General features: G+C 38.2%; 1 protein-coding gene across 4 annotated transcripts in view; it reads right to left on the reverse strand.

The window, feature by feature from the left end:
- MAGI2 (membrane associated guanylate kinase, WW and PDZ domain containing 2) overlaps positions 1 to 27,777 on the reverse strand; it is a 1,467,283-nt gene that overhangs the window by 87,910 nt on the left and 1,351,596 nt on the right. For all 4 annotated transcript variants that reach the window (XM_033194948.1, XM_033194950.1, XM_033194947.1 and 1 more), the window contains 2 exons: positions 24,963 to 25,182; positions 23,462 to 23,605 (listed from right to left, as the gene is read on the reverse strand). In XM_033194948.1, coding sequence (XP_033050839.1) covers positions 23,462 to 23,605; positions 24,963 to 25,182 — 364 coding nt within the window. The remainder of the gene's footprint in view (positions 1 to 23,461; positions 23,606 to 24,962; positions 25,183 to 27,777) is intronic.

Consider the following 27,777-nt stretch of genomic DNA (forward strand, 5'->3'; position numbering starts at 1 on the left):
GGGGCCTCTCGTGGGCTTCCTACAATACTCCTGGGAGGTGTAATTACTGGGGACCAAAACAAAACAAAGTGGCTGGCCATTACTAATGCCCCTGATATCTAGGAGTCCTGTTCCCTGGCTGTGCTTGTGAGGAATGGAGAAGGGGAGCAGCTCATAAGAACTTCTGAAAAGGACAGGATTCGGAGAGGGGCTGCTCAGCAAGATGGAGAAAGAAGCCATTATGCTCCTTGCTGCAGTGCTATCTTCCTAGTGTTGTCCAAAGTGCAGTGTAAGGAGAGGGGCATTGTGAGGTGTCTAATGGCTGTGAGGTTCTGGCATTTGAACCAATTCAGAAAGTCCTCCTGAGGACCTACTAGGTGAAAGTGTTGTGCTAAGACAGTAGAGGATGCAGAGATGATTAAGATGCAATAATGCATATCAAGGTACTTAACAATCTAACATTAACTTTTACTATAAACTAGAATAAAGTAAATGCTGTGGTTAAACAGGTTTTAGGATGTCTCTACTTCACATTATTTAGAAAATGCAATGCCCGATGGATTACAGATTTAAATATGAAAGGTCCATGTTTAAAACTTTTAGAAAAAAATATGTAAGAAAATTTCTTAAAGCAAAAAAATGCAAAAACACAGAATATTGACATATTTGATCATATGAATTTGATTTCATCAAAAGGGATCAAAAAGAAGAGAAAAAGAGCTTCCACAAACTGGGAAGAGATTTGCAACACATATAACCAATACAAATTCAATATCCAGCCTGTATAAAAATCAACAAAGGGAAGGCAGAGCAAGGTGGCTGAATGGAACTCTCCAGGGGTCGTTCCCCTGCTCAGGAACACCAAATTCAACAACTATCCAAGCAAGAAAGCACGTTCATAAGAACAAAAAACCAGGCGAGAGATCATAGTGCCTGGTTTTAACATCACATCAAAGAAAGAGTCACTGAAAAGGGCGGAGAAAACAATCTTGAAGCCGACTCCAACCCCAGCCCCCATCAGCAGAATCTGTGTGCTCGGGAGAGGAGAGTGAAGTGAGTGTGGCCTTGCCATGGAACTCAGTGCTGCCCTGACACCGCGGAACACAACACAGGGCACAATTCTGCCAGTGCCCACAGAGGGAGCATTTAGATGATCGCTGGCCAGAGGGGAATCCTCTGCACCAGCTGCAGGAAACTGAGTTGTGCCTAGCCCCACCACTGGCTGACTAATGTGGCCTGGGGTCCTGAGTGAACTGAAAAGGCAGTCATGCCACAAGGATTGCAGTACTTGGGCAAGTCCTGGGTGCTGCACTGGGCTTGGAGCCAGTGGATATGAGGTGCGTACAACCCAGTGAGACACCAGCTCTGATGGCCAAGGGAGCACTTGTATTACTTCTCCCCTAACTCTAGGCAGGACAGCTTGGGGAGACTCCCTGTTACAAAAAGGAGAGGGAAGAGTAAAGAGGACTCTGTCTTGCAACTTGGGTACCAGCTCAGCCACAATAAAATAAATCACCAAACAAATTCCTGAAGCCCCTGATTCTGGACCCTAGTTCCTAGGTGGCATTTCCAGACCCATCCTGGGCCAGAAGGGAACCTGCTGCCCTGAAGTGAAGGACACAGTTCTGGCAGGATTCACCACCTGCCGACTAAATTGCCATTGGGCCTCAAATAAACAGCCGTAGCAACGGAGTAGTCACTGAGGGCCTTGGTGTGAGACCTAGTACTGTGCTGAATTCAGGTATGACCCAGTACCATCCCAGCTGTGGAGGCCATGGGAATGCCTTTCCCAAGTCCAGGCAGCCCAGCATGGAGATAGGGTCTCCTTCTGTTTGGGGGAAAGTAAGGGAAGAGAACAAGAGACTCTGTCTGGTACTCCAGGAAATCCTCTCAGATCTTAATCAACCCCACAAGGTGCTATGAGTGTTTAAGACTCGTGACATTACTGGGCTTGGGGCATCCCCCCTCCCCTAGTGCAGATGTAGCTGTAGTGATCAAAGACTTCAAACACAACACTCAATTCTCTTTGAATACCTGGAAAGCCTGCTTGAGAAGGACAGGTACAAACCAGGCCCGGCTGTGAAGTTGAAAAATAAATATCCAACTCTTCAATGCCTAGACATTGACAGACATCTACAAACATCAAGAATATCCAGGAAAATATGACCTCACTGAACAAAATAATTAAGGAACCACTGACCAACCCCTGAGTGCAGAGATATGTGACCATTCAGAGTAAGAATTCAAAATAGCTATTCAGGAAACTCAATGAACTTCAAGATAACACAGAAGGAATTCAAAATCCTGTCAGATAAATTTAACAAAGAGATCGAAATAAAAAACCAAGGAGAAACTCTGGAGATGAAAAATTCAACTGACAAACTGAAAAATATATGTCTTTCGAGAGCAGAATTGATTAAAAAGAAAGAATTGGTGAGCTTGAAGAGAGGCTACAGGAAAATACACAGAGGAGAAAGAAAAGAGTAAAAAGAATGAAGTACACCTACAAGATCTAGAAAATCACCTCAAAAGGGCAAATCTAAGTTATTGACCTTAAAGAGGAGGTAGAGAGAGAGAGAGAGAGAGGTAAAAACTTTATTCAAAAGGATAGTAACACAGAACTTCCCAAACCTAGTGGAAGATACCAACATTCATGCACAAGAAGGTCATAGAACACCAAGCAGATGTAACCCAAAGAAGACTACCTCAAGCAGTTAATCAGTAAGCTCCCAAAGGTCAAGGAAAAAGAAAAGATCCTAAAAGCAGTAAGAGAAAAAACAAAAACCACTCATATATTGAGTAGGAAGATTAAAAGACAAACCTATCAAAAATAACTACAATAACTTTTTAAGAGATAGGTAGTACAGAGATAGAAATAGAAACAATGAAAAGTTAAAAAGTTGTGGTGATGGAGTTAAAGTTTAGAGTTTTTATACTTTTTATCCTTGCTTTTTTTGTAATCAGAATTAACTTGTCATCAGTTTAAAATAATTGGTTATAAGATGTTATGTGCAAAACCCATGATAATCTTACATTTAAAAACCTATAATAGGTAAACAAAAACAATAAAAAGCAAAAAATTAAAACATAACTGCCAGAGAAAAACGCTTTTACACAAATGAAGACAAGAAACAAAAAAGAGGACCACAAAACAACCAGAAAACAAGTTAGAAAATGGCAGTAGTAAGTTCCCATCTATCAATAATAACATTGACTGTAAATTGACTAAACCCTCCAATCAAAAGACAGAGTGTTTTAACAGATTAAAAAAAGACCCAACTATATGCTGCTCACAAGAAACTCAATTTACCTATAAAGATACACATAGACTAAAATTAAAGGAATGAAAAAAAGATATTCCATGAAAATGAAAACAAAAAAGAATAGGAATAGCTATATTTATATTAGACAAAATAGATTTCAAGACAAAAACTATAAGAAGAGACAAAGAAGGTAATTAGATATTGATAACGGAGTCAATTCAGCAAGTCAATATACCAATTATAAATATATATGTACCCAACACTGAAGCATCCAGATATAAAGCAAATATATATACATATGTGTATATATATATACACACACACATTAGGTATATGTTGACATATATAATATTACATATATATTTATATATATAGATATATTGATATCTTCCTCTAGGTTTGGGAAGTTCTCTATTATCCTTTTGAGTAGATATGTGTGTGTGTATATACACTAATATACACACACTCACATACACATACATACAGAGAGAGAGAGACAGAGACTGACCCCAATATAACAGCAGCTGGAAATCTCAACACTCTGCTTTCAGCAATGGACAGATCATCCAGACAGAAAATCAACAAAGAAACACTGAACTTAATCTGTACTGTAGACCAAATGGACGTAACAGATATTTACAGAAGACTTCAACTGACAGCTGCAGAACACACATCCTTCTCTTCAGCACATGGATCATTCTCAAGAATAGACCATATGTTAGGCCACAAAACAAGTCTTAAAAAAATCAAACAAACTGAAATTATATCAAGTGTCTTCTCATACCATAGTAGAATAAAACTGGAAGTCAGTAACAAGAGGAACTTTGGAAACAATACAAATGCATGGAAATTAAACAATATGCTCCTGAATGACCAGTGGGTAAATACAAAAATTAATAAGAAAATTAAAAAATGTCTTGAAACAATGAAAATGGAAACACAATATTCTAAAACCTATGAGGTACAGCAAAAGCAATATTAAGAGGAAAGTTTATAGCAATAAGCGCCTGCATCAAAAAAGTAGAAAAACTTCAAAATAAACAACCTTACAAAGAATCTTAAAGAATTAGAAAAGCATGACAAAAATCAAACCCAAAATTAGTAGAAGAAAGGAAATAATAAAGATCAGAGCAGAAATAGATAAAATTGAAACCAAAAAAGGATACAAAAGATCAACAAAATGAAAGGTTGGTTTTTTGAAAAGATAAACAAAATCAATACTAAGAAAGAGAGAAGACCCAAATAAATAAAATCAGAGATGAAAAAGGAGACATGACTACTGATACCACAGAAATTTAAAGGATGATTAGAGATTACTATGAATAACTATATATCAGTAAACTGGAAAACCTAGAAGAAATGGATAAATTCCTAGACATCCATAATTTACCCAGATTGAACCATGAAGAAATAAAAATTCTGAATAGACCAGTAACAAATAATGAGTTTGAGGCTGCTAAAAAGTTTCCATCTGAAAAAGAAACTAAGAAAGTAATCCCATTTACAAAAGCTTCAAATAAAATAAAATGCCTAGAAATAAACTTAAACAAAGAAGTGAAAGATCTCTACAATGAAAACTGTAAAACATAGATGAAAGAAATTGAAGAGGACACACACACACACACAATGTTTTATGTTCATGGATTGGAAGAATTAATATAGTTAGAATGTCCATACTATTCAAAGCAACCTACAGATTCAATGCAATCCCTATCAAAATACCAATGACATTCTTCAGAAAAATAGGGAAAAAATTCCATATTTATACTGAATCACAAAAGACCTAGAGTAGGCAAAAGCCATCCTGAACAAAAAGAATAAAACTACAGGGGTCACATTATTCAAATTAAGCTACAGAGCTATAGTAACCAAAACAGCATGGTACTGGCATAAAAATAGACACATCGACCAAAGGAACAGAATAGAGAACCCAGAAATAAATCCGCATATCCACAGTGAATTCATTTCAAGAAAGGTGCCAAGAACATACATTGGGGAAAGGACAGTCTCCTCAAAAATGTTGCTGGGAAAACTGGATATCCATATTGCAGAAGAATGAAACTAGACCCTTATCTTTTGCCATATACAAAAATCAAATCAAAATTGACTAAAGACTTAAATTTAAGACCTGAAACTATGAAACTACTAAAAGTAGTTGGGGAAACTCTACAAGACATTGGTCTGGGCAAAGATTTCTTGAGTAATACTTCCAAAGCACAGACGACCAAAGTAAATATAGACAAATGGGATCAAATCAAGTTAAAAAGTTTCTGCACAAAAAGAAAACTATCAAGAGAGTGAAGAGACAACCCACAGAATGGGAGAAAATAGCTACAAACTATCTACCTGACAAGGGATTAATAACCAGAATATATATGGAACTCAGACAACTCAATAGGAGAAAGTAAAATAATCCTATTAAAAATGGGCAAAATATCTGCATAGACATTTCTAAAAATAAAATACATACAAATGGCCAACAGATATGTGAAAAAAAATGCTCAATATCATTAATCATCAGAGAAATGCAAATCAAACCTATAATGAGATATCATCTCACCCCAGTTAAATGGCTTTTATCCAAAAGATAGGCAGTAACAAATGCTAATAAGGATGGGGAGATAGGGGAACCCTTGTACACTGTCAGTGGGAATGTAAATTAGTATAACCACTGCCAAGAATCATGTGGAGGTTCCTCAAGAAAACCCCTGAAAGTAGAACTATCTGATCCAGAAATCCTGCTATTAGGTACTCAAAAGAAAGGAAATCAGTGTATTTTAAGAGATATCTGCCCCTACTTGTTTATTACAGTGGTATTCACAATAGCAAAGATTTGACATCAACCTTAAGTATTCATCAATGGATGGATAAAGAAAATGTGGTACATATACAGAATGGAATACTATTCAGCTACAAGAAAAGGAATAAAATCCTGTTGTTTGCAACATGAATGGAACTGGAGGAAATTATGTGAAGTGAAATAAGCCAGGCACAGAAAAACAAATTTCTCATGTTATTACTCATATGTAGAAGCTAAAAATTAAAGCAATTGAACTCATATAGAGGGAGATTAGAATGATGATTACTGGAGACTGGGAAGCGAAGCAGGCAGAAGGGGGACAACTGGGGATGGTTAATGGGTACAAAAATAGATAGAATGATGAAGATCTAGTATTTGATAGCACAACAGGGTGACTATAGTCAACAATAATTTATTGTATTTTTAAAAGTATAAGTGGAATTGAAATGTTTCTGATACAAAGAAATGATAAATTCTTGGAGTGATCGATACCCCAATTGCCCTGATGTGATTATTACACATCGTATGCCTCTATCAAAAAATCACGAGTATCCCGTAAATATATGCACCTATAATGTACCCATAACAAAAATAAAAATAAAAATAAAAAAAGGAAAATACAACAGTAACAATAGAAAAGTGGTGAAGAGGCAACATGCATATCACAGAAGAGGAAAATGAATGATTCAAACATATGAAAAGATGTTCATTACTAACTAGAAAGAAAATTAAAATCATAATGATATATGATTATGTATGTCATTTCCAGCATAATAGAAACGTAATATCAATTTTATATCAAATGATGACAAGGATATAAAGCAACAAGGACTCATATCCTGCACATAGAAGTATACAATATGCTACAAACACTTTGGAAAATTTCCTTGCATTATTTTGCAAATTTGAAGTTGCTCAGACCTCAGGACCTATCAAATCTGTTCTCAGGTATATACTTGAGAGAAAATCTTGCACGTGTGTATCAGGAGACCTTTAGAAGAATGTCTGTAACAGTAATGTTTTTAATAGTAAAAAACTGGAAATGACCCTAATGACCATCAACAAGAAAATGGTTACTTAAGTTAGTATTTATGTAATAGGAAACTATTCAGCAGTGAAAATGAATACACTATAGTAATACACATTAATGCCAGTAAATTTCACAATGTTGAGCTAAAAATCAAGGGAATATAAACAATGTCTACAAAGTTTAAAAAATGTGAAGCTAAGCAATGTATTATTGAGGTATATAGCCATATATGATAAACTATGAGGAAAAGCAAAGGAATGATAATCAAAATTCAGAAGAGTAACTTCTGGGAGATAAGGCAGTGGGAGGGAGGAGACACATTGTTCTATTTGTTAAGGTGGTTAATGATTGCATGGGCATTTATTTACTACTGTTGTTTAAGCTGTATATATATATTCTATAATCTCTTTTCTACTTTCATATATTTCATAATAAAGATACAGCAAACAGTGTGCTATTGCAGTGCTGATGAGGGAGCACTTCATCTGAAAGGAGGTGGGAGTGGGAAATGAGAGGCAGGGATCAGTGAAGTCTTCGTGGTGTAGTCAGAACTGGTTCTTGAAACATGAGGAGGGTTTTAAGGATAGAAACAGACAGAGAGGAGCTTCCACCGGGAAGAACAGGATGAGGAAAGACATCAAAGTGTGAAATGGCATTGTGTGTCCTGGAAACAGCAATGGTTGGAGTATAAATTGGAGGAACAGAGTAGCATACAAGGATGGAAAATGGCATTGGGCCAGGCTGTAGAAAGCCTTTTAAAGAAAATCTGGTGGCTCACGCCTGTAATCCCAGCACTTTGGGAGGACAAGGTGGGTGGATCACGAGGTCAGAAGATCGGTACCATCCTGGCTAAAACGGTGAAACCCCATCTCTACTAAGAATACACAAAATTAGCTGGGCATGGTGGCACATGCCTGTATTCCCAGCTACTTGGGAGGCTGAGGCAGGAGAATTGCTTGAACCCGGGAAGCAGAGGTTGCAGTGAGCTGAGATGGCGACACTGCACTCTAGCCTGGGAGACATTGCAATACTCTGTCTCAAAACAAAACAAAACAAAACAAAAAAACTTGTGAACCGATTTGGATCTTATCCTACAAGCAAAGGCAGGCTGTTGAAGACTTTTGAGGAAACAAGTGGTTTAATTACACCTGTGATTTAGAAATACAATTTTGGTAGTTGTAGGAAGCATGAATAGGAGAAATTTGAGGCAAGTGGGACCCATCTAGTTACTGGAACAGTTCAGGATAACAAAGACAAGGGTCTGTATTGTGGCAGTGGCAATGGAATGAAATGAAAGAATGAATAATTTGAGACCTGACTTGTATTTCCTAAATGTTTGTGCCCATTTCCAGAAAGACACAGACTGAAGCAAGGTGTACTGGCTTATTTCAGGCCAGGCCCTGCTCAGGACTGAGCACGCTCCCTAGTTAAGTAGTTAATTGTGAGCACTGACTCAGGATCTTGCCCCCAATTCCCTGTTCTCCAATTCCTGATTCCCTGATAGAAGTACATTTTCTAGTTTTCCTGGCCCTTCCCTTTCTAAAGCAAGGAAGGCAGTATTTGAAAACAAACTCTTTCCAATATTCATTAATCCGTCTTTTTGCTTACTTACGCCTGCCCTTAACTTCCCTTTCTGGGCTTTCATTCTTCTCCCAAGGTCTCCTACACAAGCACAGTCATGCTACTAGGTTGAGGAGTCTCTTTCTTCCACAAGAGACTGATTCAGCTGATACCATCCTAAAGACCTGGGGTATATTCATCCTTCGGGCAGATAATTACACAAAGACATGAGACACTAAGATGGCATTAAGATGGCATAACAACAACAACTTGTGGCTGGTCTGAAATGAAAAATGAATGCCCTGAACATCCAACAGGCAGCTGGAAATTCAGGCTAGGTCTTTACGAGGCATGTCAGTCCCTGCCTCTTCCCTGCACCACGGTTGACCAAATAATGAGACATAAACCTGCCTTGGGAATTGTGCTGTTTTATATGGGACCCAGTAGGGGTGATCCCCATATGGAGAAGTACTCAATTCTCCCTTGGTATGATCTCTACTTGTATTTATTAAAAAAGAAGTATCTTGTCAAGTTGACCCATGCAGGAGTCAGATCTTTTCAACCTGGAGAAGGAAGCAGCAATGTTCCACAGCCAGGAGCAATGCCATCTCTGAGTTCAACATGGCCAGAGCTAGGAAGCAGTCACAGGGAAAGAAGGGGACAGGGTCTGACGATGGTGACTGCCAATCAGGAGAACACTTCTGGGCACTCCAAAGAAGAAATGTGAATGGCCTGATATTCACATTTAAGAAGAGAGTACCCAGCTCTCCATAGCTTCTGAGTCGCTCTGCCATGCAAACCAAATCCTGTGTGAATCATGATCAAGGTGCATTTCACACCCATTTTCTGATGAAAATGGAAAGTAGAAGGTAACTGGGCAAACTGAGTGACTCCCCTGCTCATCTTCCAGAACGTTTAGGTCTGGGGGAGAGAAGGAATGACAAAGAATTGCAAGCAGAGAGCAAATTTGCATCAACACTGCTTTGTGAAAATGAAGAGGAAAGAAATTGTAGTTTATTCTCGGGCAAAGACAGAAAAATTATGGTTAAGTTTAAAAGAGAAAATGATACAAGTCTTCTCACTGAAGAGGCGAGTAAAGTGTATTTTTCAGATCACAGCAGTGGTTTGTAAACTTTCTCATTCTTTTCCATAGGCACCGCCCCCCACCATGAATAATTAAAATCAAAGACTCTCCTCACGTTTCTAATGTATTCAATTCCTTTCTATGTCTTTCCATGCCAAGATGCAATCTCAACCCTTTGATTCCTTACCAAACCTTTAACTAGCCCTCATGGGAAGATACTTTTGAAATGGTTCAAAGTTGGGCATCCACTAGAAGAAGAAATAGCAGAGAAATGGAGTCCTCCTCATGTGAGGTAATGAGCCCCTGAATAATTGACAATGGAGCGCCCCACGGCTCTCTTCTCTAATCAACACCACGCTCTCCCTCATTGCTGCAAGTAGCTCATGTAACTCCTTTAACACAGTACTCATAGGTCGGACTCTGAAAAGAAAAAGGTAATGGATTTGATCTCTGTGAGAGGTTTTTCTCTTCCTTCATAAAAGGCATGGAGCAGGGCCAGACAATAAAGGGAAAAGAACTCACATTTGCAGACAATCTGAAGGATGATTAAGAGTGATGGCTGAGAGACAACTGGGCATCTGCATGAAATGGTCTTCTGGATGGCTTGTAAAGAGGCATGCTGTATGCAGAGATGAGCTTTCAGGGTTGGCTGAATTTCAGCACCCAGACGTGATAAAACATCGGGTGGACGATCTTTGCAATGCAGGGCCCTCGAAATGATCTACCTGAGCCCATACAATTGCTTTATTTCTCTAGACAGGCTTCTTTATTTCCCTCTTGTGTACTTGTTATCTCTCTTCTCTCATGCTTTTGATTTCATCAACTTCCTTAGCTCATTTGTCCGCACTGACCTGCTGGGGGTTAGCTCTGCGGGGTTGGTATATTCTGCTAAGCTCTGGCTTTTACATCATTCAGATTGCACTGCTCTCCTGTGTACCTTTTCTACAAGGCTCCAGCACACCTGTTTTGTAACTTTTATTCTGTCATGTTTTGCATACCCCGTGCTCTTGAAGTTCTTCATTATTTACTGTTTGACCTTATTTTACTTTATTTCCATTCTTTCCTTGTCATCCACGTCTGGTGAGAGACAGTTTACATATAAGGAAAACAAGTCTTGGAATGTCACTTAGTTTAAGATTAAAGGCATTTCTTAATGCTAGGCACAATAGGATTTTGCATATACAACGTCACTAATTCTGCAAAATCTTAATTAGATGTATCCAAACGGACGGTGATCCAAAAAAAGCTGACTGTGAGTTAGACTGAATTGCCACATATATTCATATAGTCAGTTACCTGTAAGATCCCATGTCCTGGTTCATCAGGTATCTTTGTGGCCATGGACGTGATAAGCACAGCTAGTGAATGTGCAGAGTTGGAAAACACAACTGCACACTTCTGTTCACATACGTGTTTGGCAGTCAATATTTACTGAGTGCCCCATGTGCACAGCGCTGGGCCCTGGGGTGCCGCGCTCTGTGGGGAGCTGAGAGCAACATAGTTCCTGCTCTTGCAGAGCTTATGTTCTGGAGAGCCAGACTTCATAAAGTGATCAGACACAAATATGTGAAATGATCACTGTGACAAATGCTACGAGGATGTGCCTGTTGCTGGGAGAGCCAATGACAGGTGGATGAGACCCGACTGGAAAACACAGAGTCTTCTCTGAGGAAGTGATGCTTGAACTGGGATGTGAAGGATGAGGAGGACTTGCCCAGGGGAATGGGGGGGACGGCAGGGGGAACAGCCTTTTGGGAAGAGGGAGCAACATTGCAAAAGCCCCATGGGCAGGAAGAGGCATGGGGGGAGAAACTGGTTGGTGGGATAACAGAGCAACGGATGGAGGAGCTGTGTGAGATGAGCTGGGAGGGGGACTGGGGATAGAACATGCAGGGCCTGGCAGCCTTGTGATGAGGATCTGATCTTTACCCTGAAAGACCATGGGGTGCCACTGAAGGGTTTTAAACAGTAAGCAGATAGATCAGATGAGTGTTTTGAAAAGGAACCACCTTGTCTAGCAGACTGAGGGGAGGCAAATACAAGTTGATTTGTATTTAAAAGCTTTTGTAGCCTCCTGACACACTTACTTAAAAGATGCTCTCTGTACCTCTGTGCTGAGTAGTGAGTACAGTCGTGCACCACATAATGATGTTTTGATCAACAATGGACTGCATATATGATGGTAGTCCCATAATATTATAATATGATATGTTTACTGTACCCTTTCTATGTTTAGATATGTTAAGATACACAAATACTACTGTGTTAAAATTGCCTACAGTATTCAGTGTAATAACATGCTGTCCAGGTTTGTAGTCTAGGAGCTATAGGTTGGTGTGTAGGAGCTGTAACCTGGTGTGTAGGAGGCTGTACTATCTAGGTTTTTGTACTTCTTTGATGTTTGCGGGACAAAATCACTTAATAATGCATTTATCAGAATATATCCCTGTCATCAAGAGATGCATGCCTGTATTTTAATAAATAAAAGCACAGGCCTTGGGGAGAAGAGAGTGAAAGAATAGGGGAAATTTCAGAAATATTGAACTAGGCACCTTACCTTTCCTGGAAAATATGATTCCCATTGATTAGATCAGTAAAATTGATTTTCTGTGAAATGACTTGCAGGATATGAGGACAAGCTGTCATTCCACTAATTGCTAGATTAGTTAATTGCTCAACTGATCCTGCTGCTCAGGAGGACTCCTGCCTCCTCCCACCCCTCCTAGTGTGGGCCCCTGAAGCTGCCCAGAGAGGACCTGGTATTTGATCAAGGCTATAGAGCAGCTGTGAGCCCCTGACAGGGTAACTTGTTCAGGTCAGAGCCAGACAGCCAGTGAGTTGTTGTGCCAGTATTTGAATATGTCTGTCAGGCGCCTGCTCTTTTTACTACCTCGCTATTTCCTTACGAGGGAGGAAAACAAACTGACAAGAAAGTCACTATGACAGGTAAGAATTTTCCTGCAAGCAAGTCTTCAGGACAAGGAAGAAATTGAATAAGCTTAAGAGAGGTGATCAGTGAAAGTATCTTAGGTGATTGAAATAAATGAAGTAGATGTAAATTGTGCACCAATGACTGGAGACCTCAAACAGATAAACTCACCAATGGGTATATATCGCTGTTTTACCCAACTTTTTCCCACTGGGAAATTCTGTGCCCACGTGACAGTCTTTGTTAAGGGAATCAGCCTCAATGCTTTGTTTCTCTGAACTCAAGGGCATATTGTTTCAAGACTGTATGCCATGCCATTCAATCCCAATGGCAGGATATGAGCAAGATATGGAGAGGCTCCTCCCCAGTCCAGGCAAAGCCTCCAGCCAGGCAGGCCTGCACATTTATGGCCCAGACAAGCCACCTGGGTCCTGTGGAAGATAAAATGGGATTCTGCAGTGCTGAGGTGACAGTGTGTGGCAGGGTGGAGGGGACCATGCTTCTCTGTGCCCGGGACCCACAAGTGCGTGAGGGATCCTGACTGTGGAGTGTGTTCTCAGGCAGGACTATGTGGCAGTGGCAAGAACTCATTAGTGACTTTGTGGGCAGGGGACTCACACAAGTGGGGACTGGAGTTGGAGAGGAAGATAAGAACGTATGCTACAGAATGAATGCCGTGGTCACATGGGAGGCACCCTCTGGGGCTTCTCTGTGGACATACTGTGAGAGGGGGCAACTGCCAGCTCTAAAGCTGGAAGTGGTTGTAGCTACCGTAACTTGGTTGTTAAAGGTAAATGTTACTAACTTGTTTCTAGCAATATGGTGGATTAGATTCCCTAACCTTACCATTGCTGAACAGGGAAGAAAGTAAAGAATCCTCTGATGCCAAAAGCAAAGAGTCCTGGAGAATAAGAGTCCTGGAAGGTAAACAACTACCAAAAGCAGCTTTTACCCAGAAAATAACTACTGATTCCTGGGCACCTTGAGTTTCCATTTTGATGACTGGGCAATAACGATAGAAAATCAGCTTAGGGGCTACAAATGGAAAGTCTAATAGGAGATCCTTGCATGAACTGGAACCCCAAAGAACAATTCAAAAGAGGGTTGGAAACATAAAAAGGGTAAGACAGAAAAAGTGAAACTAATAGGAAAAGAACAAAAATGATAGAATTCAATAAAAGTATAAGTTAATAAAATTAATGTAAATGGACTAAAATGACCATGGTGAAATACATTGTTACAATATAAAAAAATCCAGGTTAATAGGCCAGAGAAACACATGCAGTATAAAGACACAGAATGGTTAAAAGTGAAAGGATAAAAGAGACATACCAAAGAAAACTAGCATGCTTATAATAATATCAGACAAAACCGACTTTAAAGCAAAAAGCATTGACAAGAGATACAGTGGGTCACTACATAACGAGAAGGATTTGATTCACCTGGAAAATAAAAGAAATACCTGAGTACCAAAAAACATGCCCTCAAAACATACAAAGTAAAAGCTGATAGCTCTTCAGGCTGGGCGTGGTGGCTGATGCCTGTAATCTCAGCACTTTGGGAGGCCAATGCAGGAGGATTGCTTGAGCTCAGGGGTTTAAGACCAGCCTGGGCAACATTGTGAGGCCCCATTTCTATTTTTAAAAAAATTGATAGCTTTTCAAAGAAAAATTTGCAAAACGATTAGCAAAGATTTTTAAGAACCTACCCCAGTATTTAATAGATCAAATAGATAAACCTTAGTAAGAATATAAAATAGTTGAATAGTTCAATAACCAAACTTTATCCAATGAACACATCTATACAACACTGCACTCAACAATTGCAGAATGCACATTCTTTCCAAGCACACTCGGATTGTATATAAAAAATGCAACATGTTAGGCCAAGTTTGTAGCAAGACTGAAATCATGTGGCGTATTTTCTCTGAAGACAAATTAAGAATAGAAAACTAACTAGAAAATCCCCATAGATGCAGAAATAAAAAAACAAAAACACCTTCTAAATAATCCATGAGTCAAAGAAGAAATCACAGTAGAAATTAGAATGTATTTGGAACTTAATGAACATACTATATATTAAATCTATAGCCTTAAATTTGTATATGAATAGAAATGAAGAGAGCCTAAGAACTACTACTGTAAGCATCCAACTTAGAAAAAAAAAGAACAACAGAGTAAACCCAGAAAGAATGGATGGAATGACATATTAAGTATAAAAACAGAAATGAATAAGCAAGAAGACAAATGTGTAAGCTGACTCTTTGAAAAGAATAAAAGAAAACTGAACAATCTTTGGCATGATTAATAAAGAAAAATAGAATACCAGAACAGTAGTCAAATGAAAGAGAGATAAATACATAGGAGACAGGCGAGGTGTGATGGCTCCCAACTGTAATCCTAGCACTTTGGGAGGCCGAAGCAGTAGTATTGCTTGAGCCCAGAAGTTTGAGACCAGCCTAGGCAACATGGTGAGAGCCATCTCTACATAAAAGAAACAAATCAGCCAGGTGTGGTGGTGCACACCTGTGGTCCTTGCTACTTGGGAGGCTGAGGTGGGAGGATTACTTGAGCTCAGGAAGTTGATGCTGCAGTGAGCCATGTTTGTACCACTGCACTCCAGCCTGGGTGACAAAGCAAGATCCTGTCTCAAAACTAAACTAAACTAAAATAAAAATAAAAATGATATAAAAGGAAGAAAACTAAGATGAAATAGGTAAATTATTAGGAAGAAAAGCAGTTTATCAGAATAGACTTACAAAGAAATATAAAATCTGAAGATAATTATTATAAAAACATAGTTAGTGAACTAAAACTTTCGCATGAAGAAAACATTCTAGACTTGGATGAGTTTGCAGGTGTCTTCCACCAAACATTCAAGGATAATTCAAAACGTACATAAACTTTCCTAGACAACAACCATAAATACCAGCAACAAAAAGGATTATTCTAGTTCTCATTTTATAAGGTTAGGGCAGCATTAATATCAAAATCATTCCAGGATACTACAAGAAAATGATAGGCCAATCTTACTCAATAACATAGATATAAAAATCTTAAAGGAAATAACAGAAAATTGATCAATGCATAAAAATGACATATCATGAATAAATAGGGTTCATCCCAGGAGCTCAAGAGTAACTGAACCATAAAAATCCTTTAATATGATTAATCATATTAATTACCATATAAAAGAAAAAAATCGGATGATATTTTCTGTGGATACAGAAACTACTCCTAGCAAACTACTAATAGAAGAAAACATCTTTAACCTGATAAAGGTTATCTATAAAAATGCAGTAAACATCATGTTTAATGAAATTTTAAAAAGCATTCTCTTTAAGATTAGAAATAAACAAAAGTGCCTGCTTTGACCACTTCTATTCAGCATCATACAGTAAGCCAAGCCAATGAAATAAAAAAAAAGAAATAAAGGGACTTAAAAGGAAAAAAAACCCAAAACTCTAATTATAGAAAATGTGATTTTTATGCAGAAAATCCAGAGGTAGGTACAGATAAATGATTTGAAGTAATAAGAGAGTTTAGTAAATTTTGCCTGCTATAATTGGTCAATATACAAAATTCAGTTGCCTTTCTCTTCACTGATTATCAGTTAATTTTAAAATTACATTAAAAGTACTATAGCCAGGAGAAGAATAAAGTTGGAAGACTGACACTACTCACCTTCAAGACTTACTATAAAGCCACAGTAATCAGGACAATGTGGTATTGGTGAAAGAATAGACAAATAGATAAATGGAACAGAATAGACAGAAATAGACCTACATAAATATAGTCAACTAATCTTTGACAAAGGAGCAAAGGCAATGCAATGAAGAAAAAATAGTTTTTTCAACAAATGGTACTGGAACAACTGGACATCCACATGCAAAAAAAATGAGTTGAGACACAGACCAAAACACCTTTCACAAAAATTAACTCAAAATGGATCCCGATCTAAATGTAAAATGCAAAACTATGACACTCCTATAAGATAACATAGGAGAAAATCTATAAGACCTTGGATTTGGCAATGACTTTTTAGATATGACACAAAAGGCATAATCCATGAAAGAATTAGGAAGCTGGATTTCATTAAAATTAAAATTTTCTGCTCTGCAAAAGACAGTATCAAGAGAATAAAAGGACAAACCACAGATTGGGAGAAAATATTTATGAAAGATGTATCTGATAAAGGACTGTTATCCAAAATGTACAAAGAACTCTTAAAACTCAACAATGAAAAGGAAAATAACCTGATAAAAAGTGGGCCAAACACCTTAACAGATACCTCACCAAAGAAGGTATACATATGACAAATTAGCATATGAAAAGATGCTCCACATCACACGCCATCAGGGAAATGTAAATTAAAACAACAATGAAATACCACTGCATGCCCAACAGAATGGCCAAAATCCATAACAATGATAGAACCAAATGCTGATGAGGATTTGGAGAAACAGCAACTCTCATTTGTCACTGGTGGGAATGTGAAATGGTATAGCCAATTTGGAAGACTGCTGGTTGTTTCTTACAAAACTCAACATACTTGTATTACATGATCCAGCAATTACATTCCTTGGGTTTTACTCAAAGAAGTTGGAAACTTATGTCCACACAAAAATCTGCACACAAATATTGATAGCAGCTTTATTCATAATTGCCAAAATCAGTAGTGCATCCAGACAATGGCATATTATTCAGCACTAAAAGAAATGAACTGTTAAGCCATTAAAAGACATGGAGGAAAGTTAAATGCATACTACTAAGTGAGAGAAGTCCATCTGAAAAGGCTACTACATACTGTGTGATTCCAACTATATGACATGGTGGAAAAGGCAAAACTCTGCAGACAGTAAAAAGATCCGTGGTTGCTAGGGGAGGGAGGAATGAATAGTGGAACATGAAAAATTTTCAGGGCAGTGAAAATACTCTTTATGATGCTATAATGTGGATACATGCCATTATACATTTGTCCAAACCCATAGAATGTACAACAGTGGCTGGGTGCGGTGGCTCACGCCTGTAATCCCAGCACTTTGGGAGACTGAGGCGGGCATATCACCAGGTCAGGGGATAGAGACCATCCTGGCTAACACGATGAAACCCCGTCTCTACTAAAAATACAAAAAAATTAGCCAGGCGTGGTGACATGTGCCTGTAATCCCAGCCACTTGGGAGGCTGAGGAAGGAGAATTGCTTGAACCTGGGAGGCAGAGGTTGCAGTGAGCCAAGATTGTGCCACTGCACTCCAGCCTGGGTGACAGAGCAAAACTCCTCAAAAAAAAAAAAAAAAAAAAGAATGTACAACACCAAGACTGAACCATACTGTAAACTATGGACTCTGGGTGATAATGATGTGTCAATACTTATTTGTCCATTGTAACAAATATTCCAGTCTGGTGGGGAATGTTGATAGAGAGGAGGCTATGCATGTGTGGGGCAGGGAGTATATGGAAAATTTCTGTACCTTCTTCTTAATTTTGCTGTGACCCTAAAACTGCTCTTAAAAAAATGAAAAAAAGAAGACTGGGTTAAAAATAATAAAAGCATATATTCACTCAACACATGCATTTGTGTAAAGATTTAAAAAATACTGTATTCAAGAGTAAAAATAAAACACAAAAAGTACCTGAGAATCAGTCTAACAAGATATTTGCATGTATGTTATGGAAAAAGCTATAAAAGTTTATTTAAGCACTTCATGGAAAATCTATATAAATGGATTACATCATGTTCATGGAAAGACTCAATATTATGAAGATGTAAATTTTTCCACATTTATATATGAATTTCAAGCAATTCCAATAAAAATTCTAACAGGATTTTTTAGAAACTTGACAAGCAAATTCTAAAATTATATAGAAGGGCAAAAGCCCAAGAACATCCAAACACCCCTGAAGAATTAAGATGTGTGTCTGGGGGAGAGAAAGTTTCCCCATAAAAAAATCAACACTCATTAAAAGGTAGATAAGTATGGCATTGATGCAGGGATAGACAAATAGACTAGTAGAACAGTATAAAGAATCCATATACAGACCATTGCATTTACAGAAATTTAATTTATTACAGAGCTGTCATTGCAGATTGGTGGGGGGTGGGGGGGTGGTGGGACAAAGAAATACTCATTAAATGATGCTGTGACATGTGGTTATCCCTATGGAAAAACTGAGATTGAGGTTCTACCTTATATCATACAGAGAAATCAACTGTAGGTGATTAAAGACTTAGATATAGAAAGTAAAACTATACAACTTTTAGAAGAAGATATAAGAGAAGATGTTTAAGACCATGTCTTGGAGAATGATTTCTCAAACAAGACACAGAAAGCAGAAACTATAAAAAAGAAAAAAGGTTAAGCCAATTACACTAAAATTAAGACTTTCTTATTATCAAAGAGCATCATAAAAAAAGTGAAATTACAAGCCATAAGCTGGCATAAGATATCTGTATCACATTAATTGATGAAAAATGATCACCAATAACATATAAGCACTTCTATAATCAACACGAAGACATATTCAACAGAAAATGGGGAAAGACATGCACAGGCATTTTTTATTTAAGAGAGACATGAAAGTCTAATAAAAATAAAAAATGATGAATATCATTTGTAATCAAGAAATGCAAATCCAAATCTAAAATATATCATTTTCTACCTACCAGAATGAGAGTTTAAAAGTCTGAAGTACAAATCTGTGAGTGTGTGTAGTAAGAAAAACCTTTTTACATGCTAATACAAGTATAACTTTCTATGATCACCTGAGACAATACTTTTGTGTTACTTAGGTAAGTTAAATTTGTGCCCTCTGAGGCATATAGTCTAGTCTAGAGAAAGTCTTGCATAGGTACAGCAGGAAAGATGTACAAAGATTGTATGAGTTACAACAAACTTGGAAACAACCAAAGTGTAAACTGACAGGGAAAATCTCAAATGTCCGTAAAATGGAAAAAGATAATTATTATAGGTTGTAGCATATTCACATAATGAAATAATTTGTAGCAGTGAAAAATAAATGAACTATAGCTTTATGCACCAAACTTGGATAAATCTCATGAACATAACATACAGAAAGCAAGCCACAGAGAAGAACATGTACAGTACGGTCCAGTTGCATAAAGTTCACAAAGTGTGCAAAGCTAAATGATATAGTTGAGAGATACACACATCTGTGGTAACAATAGAAGAAATGTCAAGTGCTTTATTTAGGAAGGTGGTTTCCTCTGAGGGCTGGAGAATAAGAGAATGAAATCATGGGAGCTTGGTAATGTTCTGTTTTTTAAGCGGGGCTATGGGTTCATGGGTCCTCGAATCATTGTTAGTATTTATACTTATTATATATGTTAGAAATATTCTTGTAAGTGGTTTTATGTTTAATAAAAACAATACATAAACCAGGATGCTTTCGTATTGGCTAGTTATATCTGGTCTATAGAAGGAAAGGTGACAAATTTAAAAGAAGCTAATTTCAGGGAATGTTTTTTTCCATTTTAAAAAAAGATGGGCAAGTGGTATCTTTTTTGTGCATTGATTAGTTGAACAAAATGTTTTAGGTCGTTCCAAAGCCCATTGCAGGCAGACTTTTGCATCATGTGAGTTTCAGAAAGTAGGCAAACCATTTTATAAATAAGCTTATATGATGCTAAGTAGGCAATACAAATGGTACCCAGCTGCAGGTGATGAAGTTATGAAATAATGTTCTTTTTCACCATAAAAATACATTTTATGGAAATGCGAACTATATTACACTTTTATGGAAACAGGAAAATATTTTACCATTTTAAGAGCAAACTTGATCTCCTTTCAGATTCTCTTTTAACTTGACTCTCAGATTTTTATTTAAGCACTTAGAATTTCTATTCTTTCTCTCCAAATGTCTCCTGATTTCTTACATTCCCTGTTTTACTGAGCTTCTCCAATATTATTTTTTATGTTCATTGTTTTTTGCCTGTGTTTTCTATTTAGTTTCGGTTTTTAATTAGGTTATATTCCTAGGAGCTTTGTATCAGAGATTTATTCACTAGCTATGCAAATTTCATCTCTCCCAATTTTGTTAGACTATTTTACAAATGTAAGTCTTCTTTTCATAAACAGATCCAGTAGTATTTTCTAATAATTTATTATCCTTTTCCTTAAAATCTGAATGTCCATTGTGTTTCTCTTATGACGCCAGCCTTCTTGAGTGACTGAAGAAAAACAATCAGACGTGACAATGATATATCTCTATTTATTATTCCCCTTATTTTCTGCATTCACAGATTGTGTTTTGTTTTGTCTATTCAACTTTTAATACATCAGTATTAACTGATGTTGAAAAACCATCGAGTATAATAATTAAAGTCAAAACTTGCTACTCTCCAATGGTTTTTTGATAAAGCGAATACAGTAGTTTCCCCTCATACCTCTTGCATATATTCCAAGATCCCCTGTGGATGCCTGAAATCATAGGCAGAACTAACCCTATATACACTGTTTCCTCTATCTATCTATCTATCTATCTATCTATCTATGATAAAGCTTAATTTACAAATTAGGCACAGCAAAGGATCAACAACAATAAAAAAAAGAACAATTATAACAAAATGCCAGCATCACTACTCTTGCACTTTGGGGCCATTACTAAGTAAAATAAGTGTTACTTGAACACAGGCAGTGTGATACCATGATAGTCAATCTGATGATCGAGAGGGCTGCTGAGTGACCAATGGGCAGGGAGCATCCACAGTGTGGATAAAGGGCTGCTTCACCTTCTGGGAAGGACAAAATTTCAGCATGCTACTCACAATGCTGCACAATTTAAAATGTATAAATTGCTTATTTCTGAAAATTTTTATGTAATGTTTCTGGATTGCAGTTGACACAGGTATCTATAATAAAACCTCAGAAGGTAAAACCTCAGAGATTCACATGAAGAGCTTCCTAAAACATAGCCTGGTAACCCCACTCCTAGAGTTTCTGATTCAGCAGGTTTGGGTGGGGCTAGAGATCTGCATTTCTACCAAGTTTCCAGGTGATGCTGATGCCAGGAACCATGCTGATAACTATTGTTCTGGCTTAAATTCTGTAAGAAAGAGGAATCTTTTCCTGTAAGGGTATTTCTCTATTTAGGCTTCTTTGCCTTGGGAGTACTGTATATATACAGCAGCGAGTCATTTAGACCCCTTGTTAAAATACATGGCCACTGTTTGCAACCTAGAGAGACCAGCCCTGTAGTCCACCGTGGGTCTCTATCTCTCACAGGGCTCTGGCCATTTCGCTCATGGTCTTCCTGCTGTGTTTCACTTGCACTGCCAAGATTAATTTTGTTTTACTGAACTACTTGTGAGCTGGCCTTACAGCAGGTTAAGAAAGTGTCCTTCTGGCTTATAGGGACGTTGTAGAGCCAGGAAACCATGTGGAGGTCCATCTTCAAACCAGGGCTAGAAGGGGTAAGAGGAGGGTGGTGCTAGATCAGGGCGAGGGCTGCCAGTCTCTGGTGTCAGCCCTGCCTGGGTTTAAATTCCAACTCGGAGGCTTCCCAGCTGTCAAAGGATTGTGGTGGGAGGGAGAAATAAAGACATGATGTGCCTGCTTTCTGCTTTTGGACTGTGGATAATTCCCTGACTTGGAAATGCGTATCACAGAAATGTAGACTTGGTGGTAGAAATAACAGATTCGGTCATCAGGGAAAATTGGTTGGTGAGGCTCTGCACAAGAACCCAAGGTTCCGGAACCCCAAAGCCACAGCTTTTCTTTATTAACTTAAAGAGGCAGGAGGGAGGGCAAGAATAAATTCTAGATTTTATTCATACACACACACACACACACACACACACAGAGAGAGTAAAGAGACTAATATTTTATATTGTTAACAAGCTTTGTTTTGTACCCTTAAATGAAGAATCAGTTACCCATCAATCAGATGCCTCAAAGTAATTATGAAATGAAAAAATCTACTCTCAACTTTATACTCTAACTGGAAAATTTCTAGTTGCTGTCTTTTTTTTTTTCCCTTGAGACAGAGTCTCGCTCTGTTGTCCAGGCTGGAGTGCAGTGGCGCTATCTTGGCTCACTGCAACCTCCGCCTCCTGGGTTCGAGCGATTCTCCTGCCTCAGCCTCCTGAGTAGCTAGGACTACAGGCGCATGCCACCATGCCCAGCTAATATTTTTGTATTTTTAGTAGACATGGGAGATGGGGTTTCACCATGTTAGCCAGGCTGTTCTCAATATCTTGACCTCATGATCCACCCACCTCGGCCTCCCAAAGTACTGGGATTACAGGTGTGAGCCACCGCATCCGGCCCCTGTTGTCATTTTTAAGAACAACCTGTATCCATGAAGCCAAATCCCTTTTTCTTCTAATGCTTCTGTCTGCCCAGTATCAAACCAAAAGACCAGTCAACACAAAGGAAAAATTTCCCAAAACTCCCGCAAAACTATGTGATTAATCAATATGGGGGAAAAAGCACAAAACTAAAAATAAATTTCAAAAGATTCAACCTTAATGAAAACAGAATCATCAAACCGTAGAAAGAATTATGGAGCAATAATGTTTCCTTTTCAAGCTATTTCTTAGATTTCTTTCATTTGCTCTTTAGAAAAATAGTACTTTATTGAGGTTAATCAATTAGAAGGTCATAAGCAGAAAAATGAGAATGAGAGCTATAAAAAAATAGCATTTGGTCAAACCTTTAAGAAACTGGGTCATTATGAACTAGAAAGAAGGCAAACCTACAGCAACTGTGCTTGACAGCATGCTTTAGCACTCTTCTAATACCACAGTGGGTTTTTCTTTCAGAATTAAGTAATTCTATAAAAAGAGACTGTTCTTACCCTCATCCTCCCATTCCTTATTGCTGGTCCGTCTTCTGCCAATCTCAACACATACAAATCCATTTTGTATTCCCTTCCTCCACGAATGCTGAATCCAAATCCTTTGGCTCCTTTCTCCATGTCCACAGTGAAATAATCAAAATCCTTTGGGGTTGGGGAGAAAATGGAATAAATAATTGTTTAGTTATCAGAGAAGCTTCTGTAGCTAGTCTCTGTGTTCTCCTTCTCTCTCTTAGTTAATGTATTCCAAATGACATGATGTTGGGGAAAGTCGTCATCTGACTTCATAAACTATCCAAATGAAAGACAAAATTCCAAAGGTTTGAGCAGGCCACAGCACAGTTTACGTGGTCATCAAAGAATTACTGTGTAGCTTGTTTATTTTGGTATTCATCAGTTTATTTGGCAAACGTGGAATGATTACAGATAGACCCGAGTGACACCATCTTTCCTTTGACTTTTCTCATTCACTGCTGTTGAGCACCATAAATAAATGTCAGAGGTGTGTGTGTGGGTATGTGTGTGTGTGTAAATTACAGAGTTTGCTAATTAGAAAAGTGAAATTTAGTGGGATCTGATAATTACATGTCTCAGTTGCACAGACTATTGAATATCAAGTTGGAATGTACAAAATCAACTTCTCTTTTACCTAAAATGCAGTATATCCAAGATTCTCTGATCTTCACTATTCTTAAAATCTTTGGGTGTAAAGGTGATCTTCAATTCATAATAAAACACAATGTAATCTGATACATTTGAGATTGTACTTAATTTATATCTTGATATGTAGTTATGAAGTAGGAAGAATTTTCTAGATACCAAACTCTGGTCTAGACTCTTTTCATAAATGTTGAGTCCTCACCCTGGCCTGTAAGGAAGACTCTCCCTTTAGGAAACTGAATCTCAGAGAAGTTAAGGAAGTTGACACGAAGTGCATCAACAAATAATCATAAGAACCATGACACTGGTTGTGTAGACCGAGAGTTGTTGGCTGTGGCAGGCGCTACACTCTGGATTGTGAAGCCAGGCCTGGTCTTATTCTTATCCACCCGGGCTTGGCCCTTTATCACAGAGTGGCAGGTAGGGGGCCACGTAAAACACTATGGACCTAAAATACTTCCACTGCTAGCATCTCTAAAATTTTCTGCATTAGCAGCACTCTCAGAGGTTCCAGGTTAAAGCATTTTTAAAACTGTGAAAAGGAAACGTACAGGGAGTTAGCTAGTATTAGCAGGGATTAGTTTATTCCATTACTACTCATCCACTATTTATGTATTTATCTATATTTATTTATTTATTGTCCTGCTTTGTTCTGAAATAGATTTATTTATCCAGCATGTTTTTGAGGATGCAGGTGTTACCCCGATGTTACCAGAACTAGGAATAGAACTTCAGCTGTCTATCCCAGACAGGTACTCTTTCCTCTTCCTCTCCTATTTCATTCCTTGCAGTTCTCTGGAAGCCTTGGTCAGGGCCCACTCTGCTCTCTGGGAGGAGGTACCTGGGGTTGCCTGTAGTCCGACAGAGGGTACTGCCTGGTGTCGGGGGAGTGCTGCCTGTAGTCCAGCAGGGGAGGCTGCCTGTAGTCCAAAGGAGGGGGCTGCTGGTAGTCCCCTCCTGGGGGTTGCCTGTAGTCCAGCGGGGGCTGCCTGTAGTCTGTGAATGGAGGCTGTCGGATGTCTGGTTTCACATCTTGCCTTGCTTTCACTTCCGATCTGTAACTAAATCAATGGAAATGGGATTTGCTTTGGTAACTCTGCATTCTAAGGAGATTAGAAGATCACATGGTCTCCAGAGGTGGTCTAGCCATGGCAGCTCACACAAACCACTCCTCTCGGTGGTCCTGTTGGATTTTCAGGATTATGAGAAGATTAAATATTATTTAAAAATCTCTGACAAGTGCCATATTGTATACTTTTTATTTGGCTCCTTACGAAGTCAAGGGAAAAATGATGGTTCAATCAGAACCTTGTGGAAAAGGACTCATGGATGTTCCTCTTTGACTTTGGCTATTTAAAAACTGTACAGCCACAGCAAATCTAGGGATTGAAGCACTGAACTATACATCCCAAAACATCAGCCTATCTTAACACCAGTAAACCAACCTTCCTCTCTCACTCTTACTTTTTTCCCTCACACACACCCCTTGGCAGATCATTCATTACTTCATAAAAACATGATTGAAGTGATCTCTAATTATATTACAAATACACAATCAAAGGCTATTTTAACCTGCTGAGTTGGGTCTTTTTGAATATTTTACAGAGGTTAAAGGAGTGATGGTAAAATATAATCACCAACTACAAATCAAGTGGCAAGTCATTGAATCATTGGTAAAGTTGGAAACATATTACACAGAGGCTTAAATACTAGATCATAGCTATCAAGATTAGCATCAAATACTACTGTAGTCATAAGATGGAAGAGAAGGCAAAAATGTTTATGTCCAACATTTATCTCTTGCTTGCTTCTAGATATTAGTTACTAATGAAATAAACACAGAGACCAGAGCTAGGAGTTTAGCATTGCTTTGTGAATCCAAACTGCTTTAAGCTGAGGGCGTTACTAGTTTCAAAAGAAATAGCCAATCCCTACCACTATGGGATCATTAATAAGGTGAACTGAAAAATTATCACCATGGTATGGAGGCCACTTAATTCTGTTGTTCATTACCTATTGCCATGGCAACAGTCTATAACGAGCTACCCAGGGATGTAGGTAGATTGAAAAATACATTCTACATAGTAACAATTTTATTTAAAATTAATCAGAGGGTATGAGGAATTGAGAAAATATTTAGCAGCAAGAAAAAGCTCAAATGTGTCGGGAAAACTGGTGCAAACCAGTAGAATTCTTACATTTAAGTTTAGATTTTTTTTTTTTTAAACTGGCTGATGGTCTTACCAATGCTGATTAGTATTAAGTGTTTTTAAAAATCACTTGCCTGAACAATTGCCATTAGTGTAATCTAATATTTGGCGAGGTCACACTGAAAGTGCATGGCAATAGATGTGTTTATTTGGGGCTCTTAGAAGGGGGTTAGTAATATAATTATTTTCATCAACTCTTTTAGTAGGTCCCATTTATTACTTAACCCTGCAGAGGAGAGGCATTCCTTTTGTGAGCTGCATAATTTTGGTTTTGCTTTATACCTCAATTGTCCACTCGCCTACTGAGAGCATGCATGCTGAGAATAGGATTATTTAAAATATACTTTGAATACGATGCTTAACTATGCAAATGCATGCATTAAACAAAAGGAAGTGAATTGGGTGACATTTGTCAGTGTGTGTTGGTTCCTTTCTGGAAATAGCTTGTTTGGTGGTTTGGATGTCACACTGTTATAGCATAGTCACTTTATTTCCACGATCTGTGTGGTATTGATATGCAATATCCACTGTGTGTTCTATTTCCAACCAAATGTGTCACGAGGTATGGCCAAAGTGGATGAAATGTAAGAATCTCCCCCAAAGTAACACAAATGACTAAAAATAGGAGCAGATGAAACTTTCAACACTCTCATCCAGGTCATCAAGTACTCAAACTATATTCTACCCCGTGTCGTCTGTCAGGATTTTAAATTTAACTACACGTTGAAGAATTCTTTAATAAGGAAAACATGCTAAATTTTTTATGAGTGTTGCTAACTTTTAAGTGAATAATATACCAGCTAGGGCAAAAAATTATGTTGCTTTGAATGTGTGAAACACTTTAAGGAAAACTCAGGATTATTTTTAAAAACTGGCACTTTAAAGTTGTTTTACTTCTGAAAGAAGATCATCTATATAACCCTTCACAGCTATTATTTCCATTGCTGAAGATACTTTAGAAATGATAAAATCAGACTGCTAATGGTAAGTTCTAGCAGGTTTTTGTGGTATGAAAAATTTCCAGAACAAATAAATGCTGCCCATGGTGAGAATGCACATCTCATGGGCCCTTCAAGAATCACTTCTGGCCGGGCACGGTGGCTCATGCCTGTAATCCCCAGCACTTTGGGAGGCTGAGGCTGGTGGATCACCTGACGTCGGGGGTTTGAGACCAGCTTGACCACCATGGAGAAACTATGTCTCTACTAAAAATACAAAATTAGCCAGGCGTGGTGGTACATGCCTGTAATCCCAGCTACTAGGGAGGCTGAGACAGGAGAATCACTTGAACCCGGGAGGCAGAGGTTGTGGTGAGCCGAGATCGCGCCACTGCACTCCAGCCTGGGCAACAAGAGCAAGCTCTGTCTCAAAAAAAAAAAAAAAGAATCACTTCCTGTCCCGAGCATCTAGAGTTCAAAGTCTGTGAAAGAAGTCAATTTCCAATGC

This window comes from Trachypithecus francoisi, unplaced genomic scaffold (genome assembly GCF_009764315.1).
Source record: "Trachypithecus francoisi isolate TF-2019V2 unplaced genomic scaffold, Tfra_2.0 Lachesis_group4, whole genome shotgun sequence".
NCBI classification, from domain to species: Eukaryota; Metazoa; Chordata; class Mammalia; order Primates; family Cercopithecidae; genus Trachypithecus; species Trachypithecus francoisi.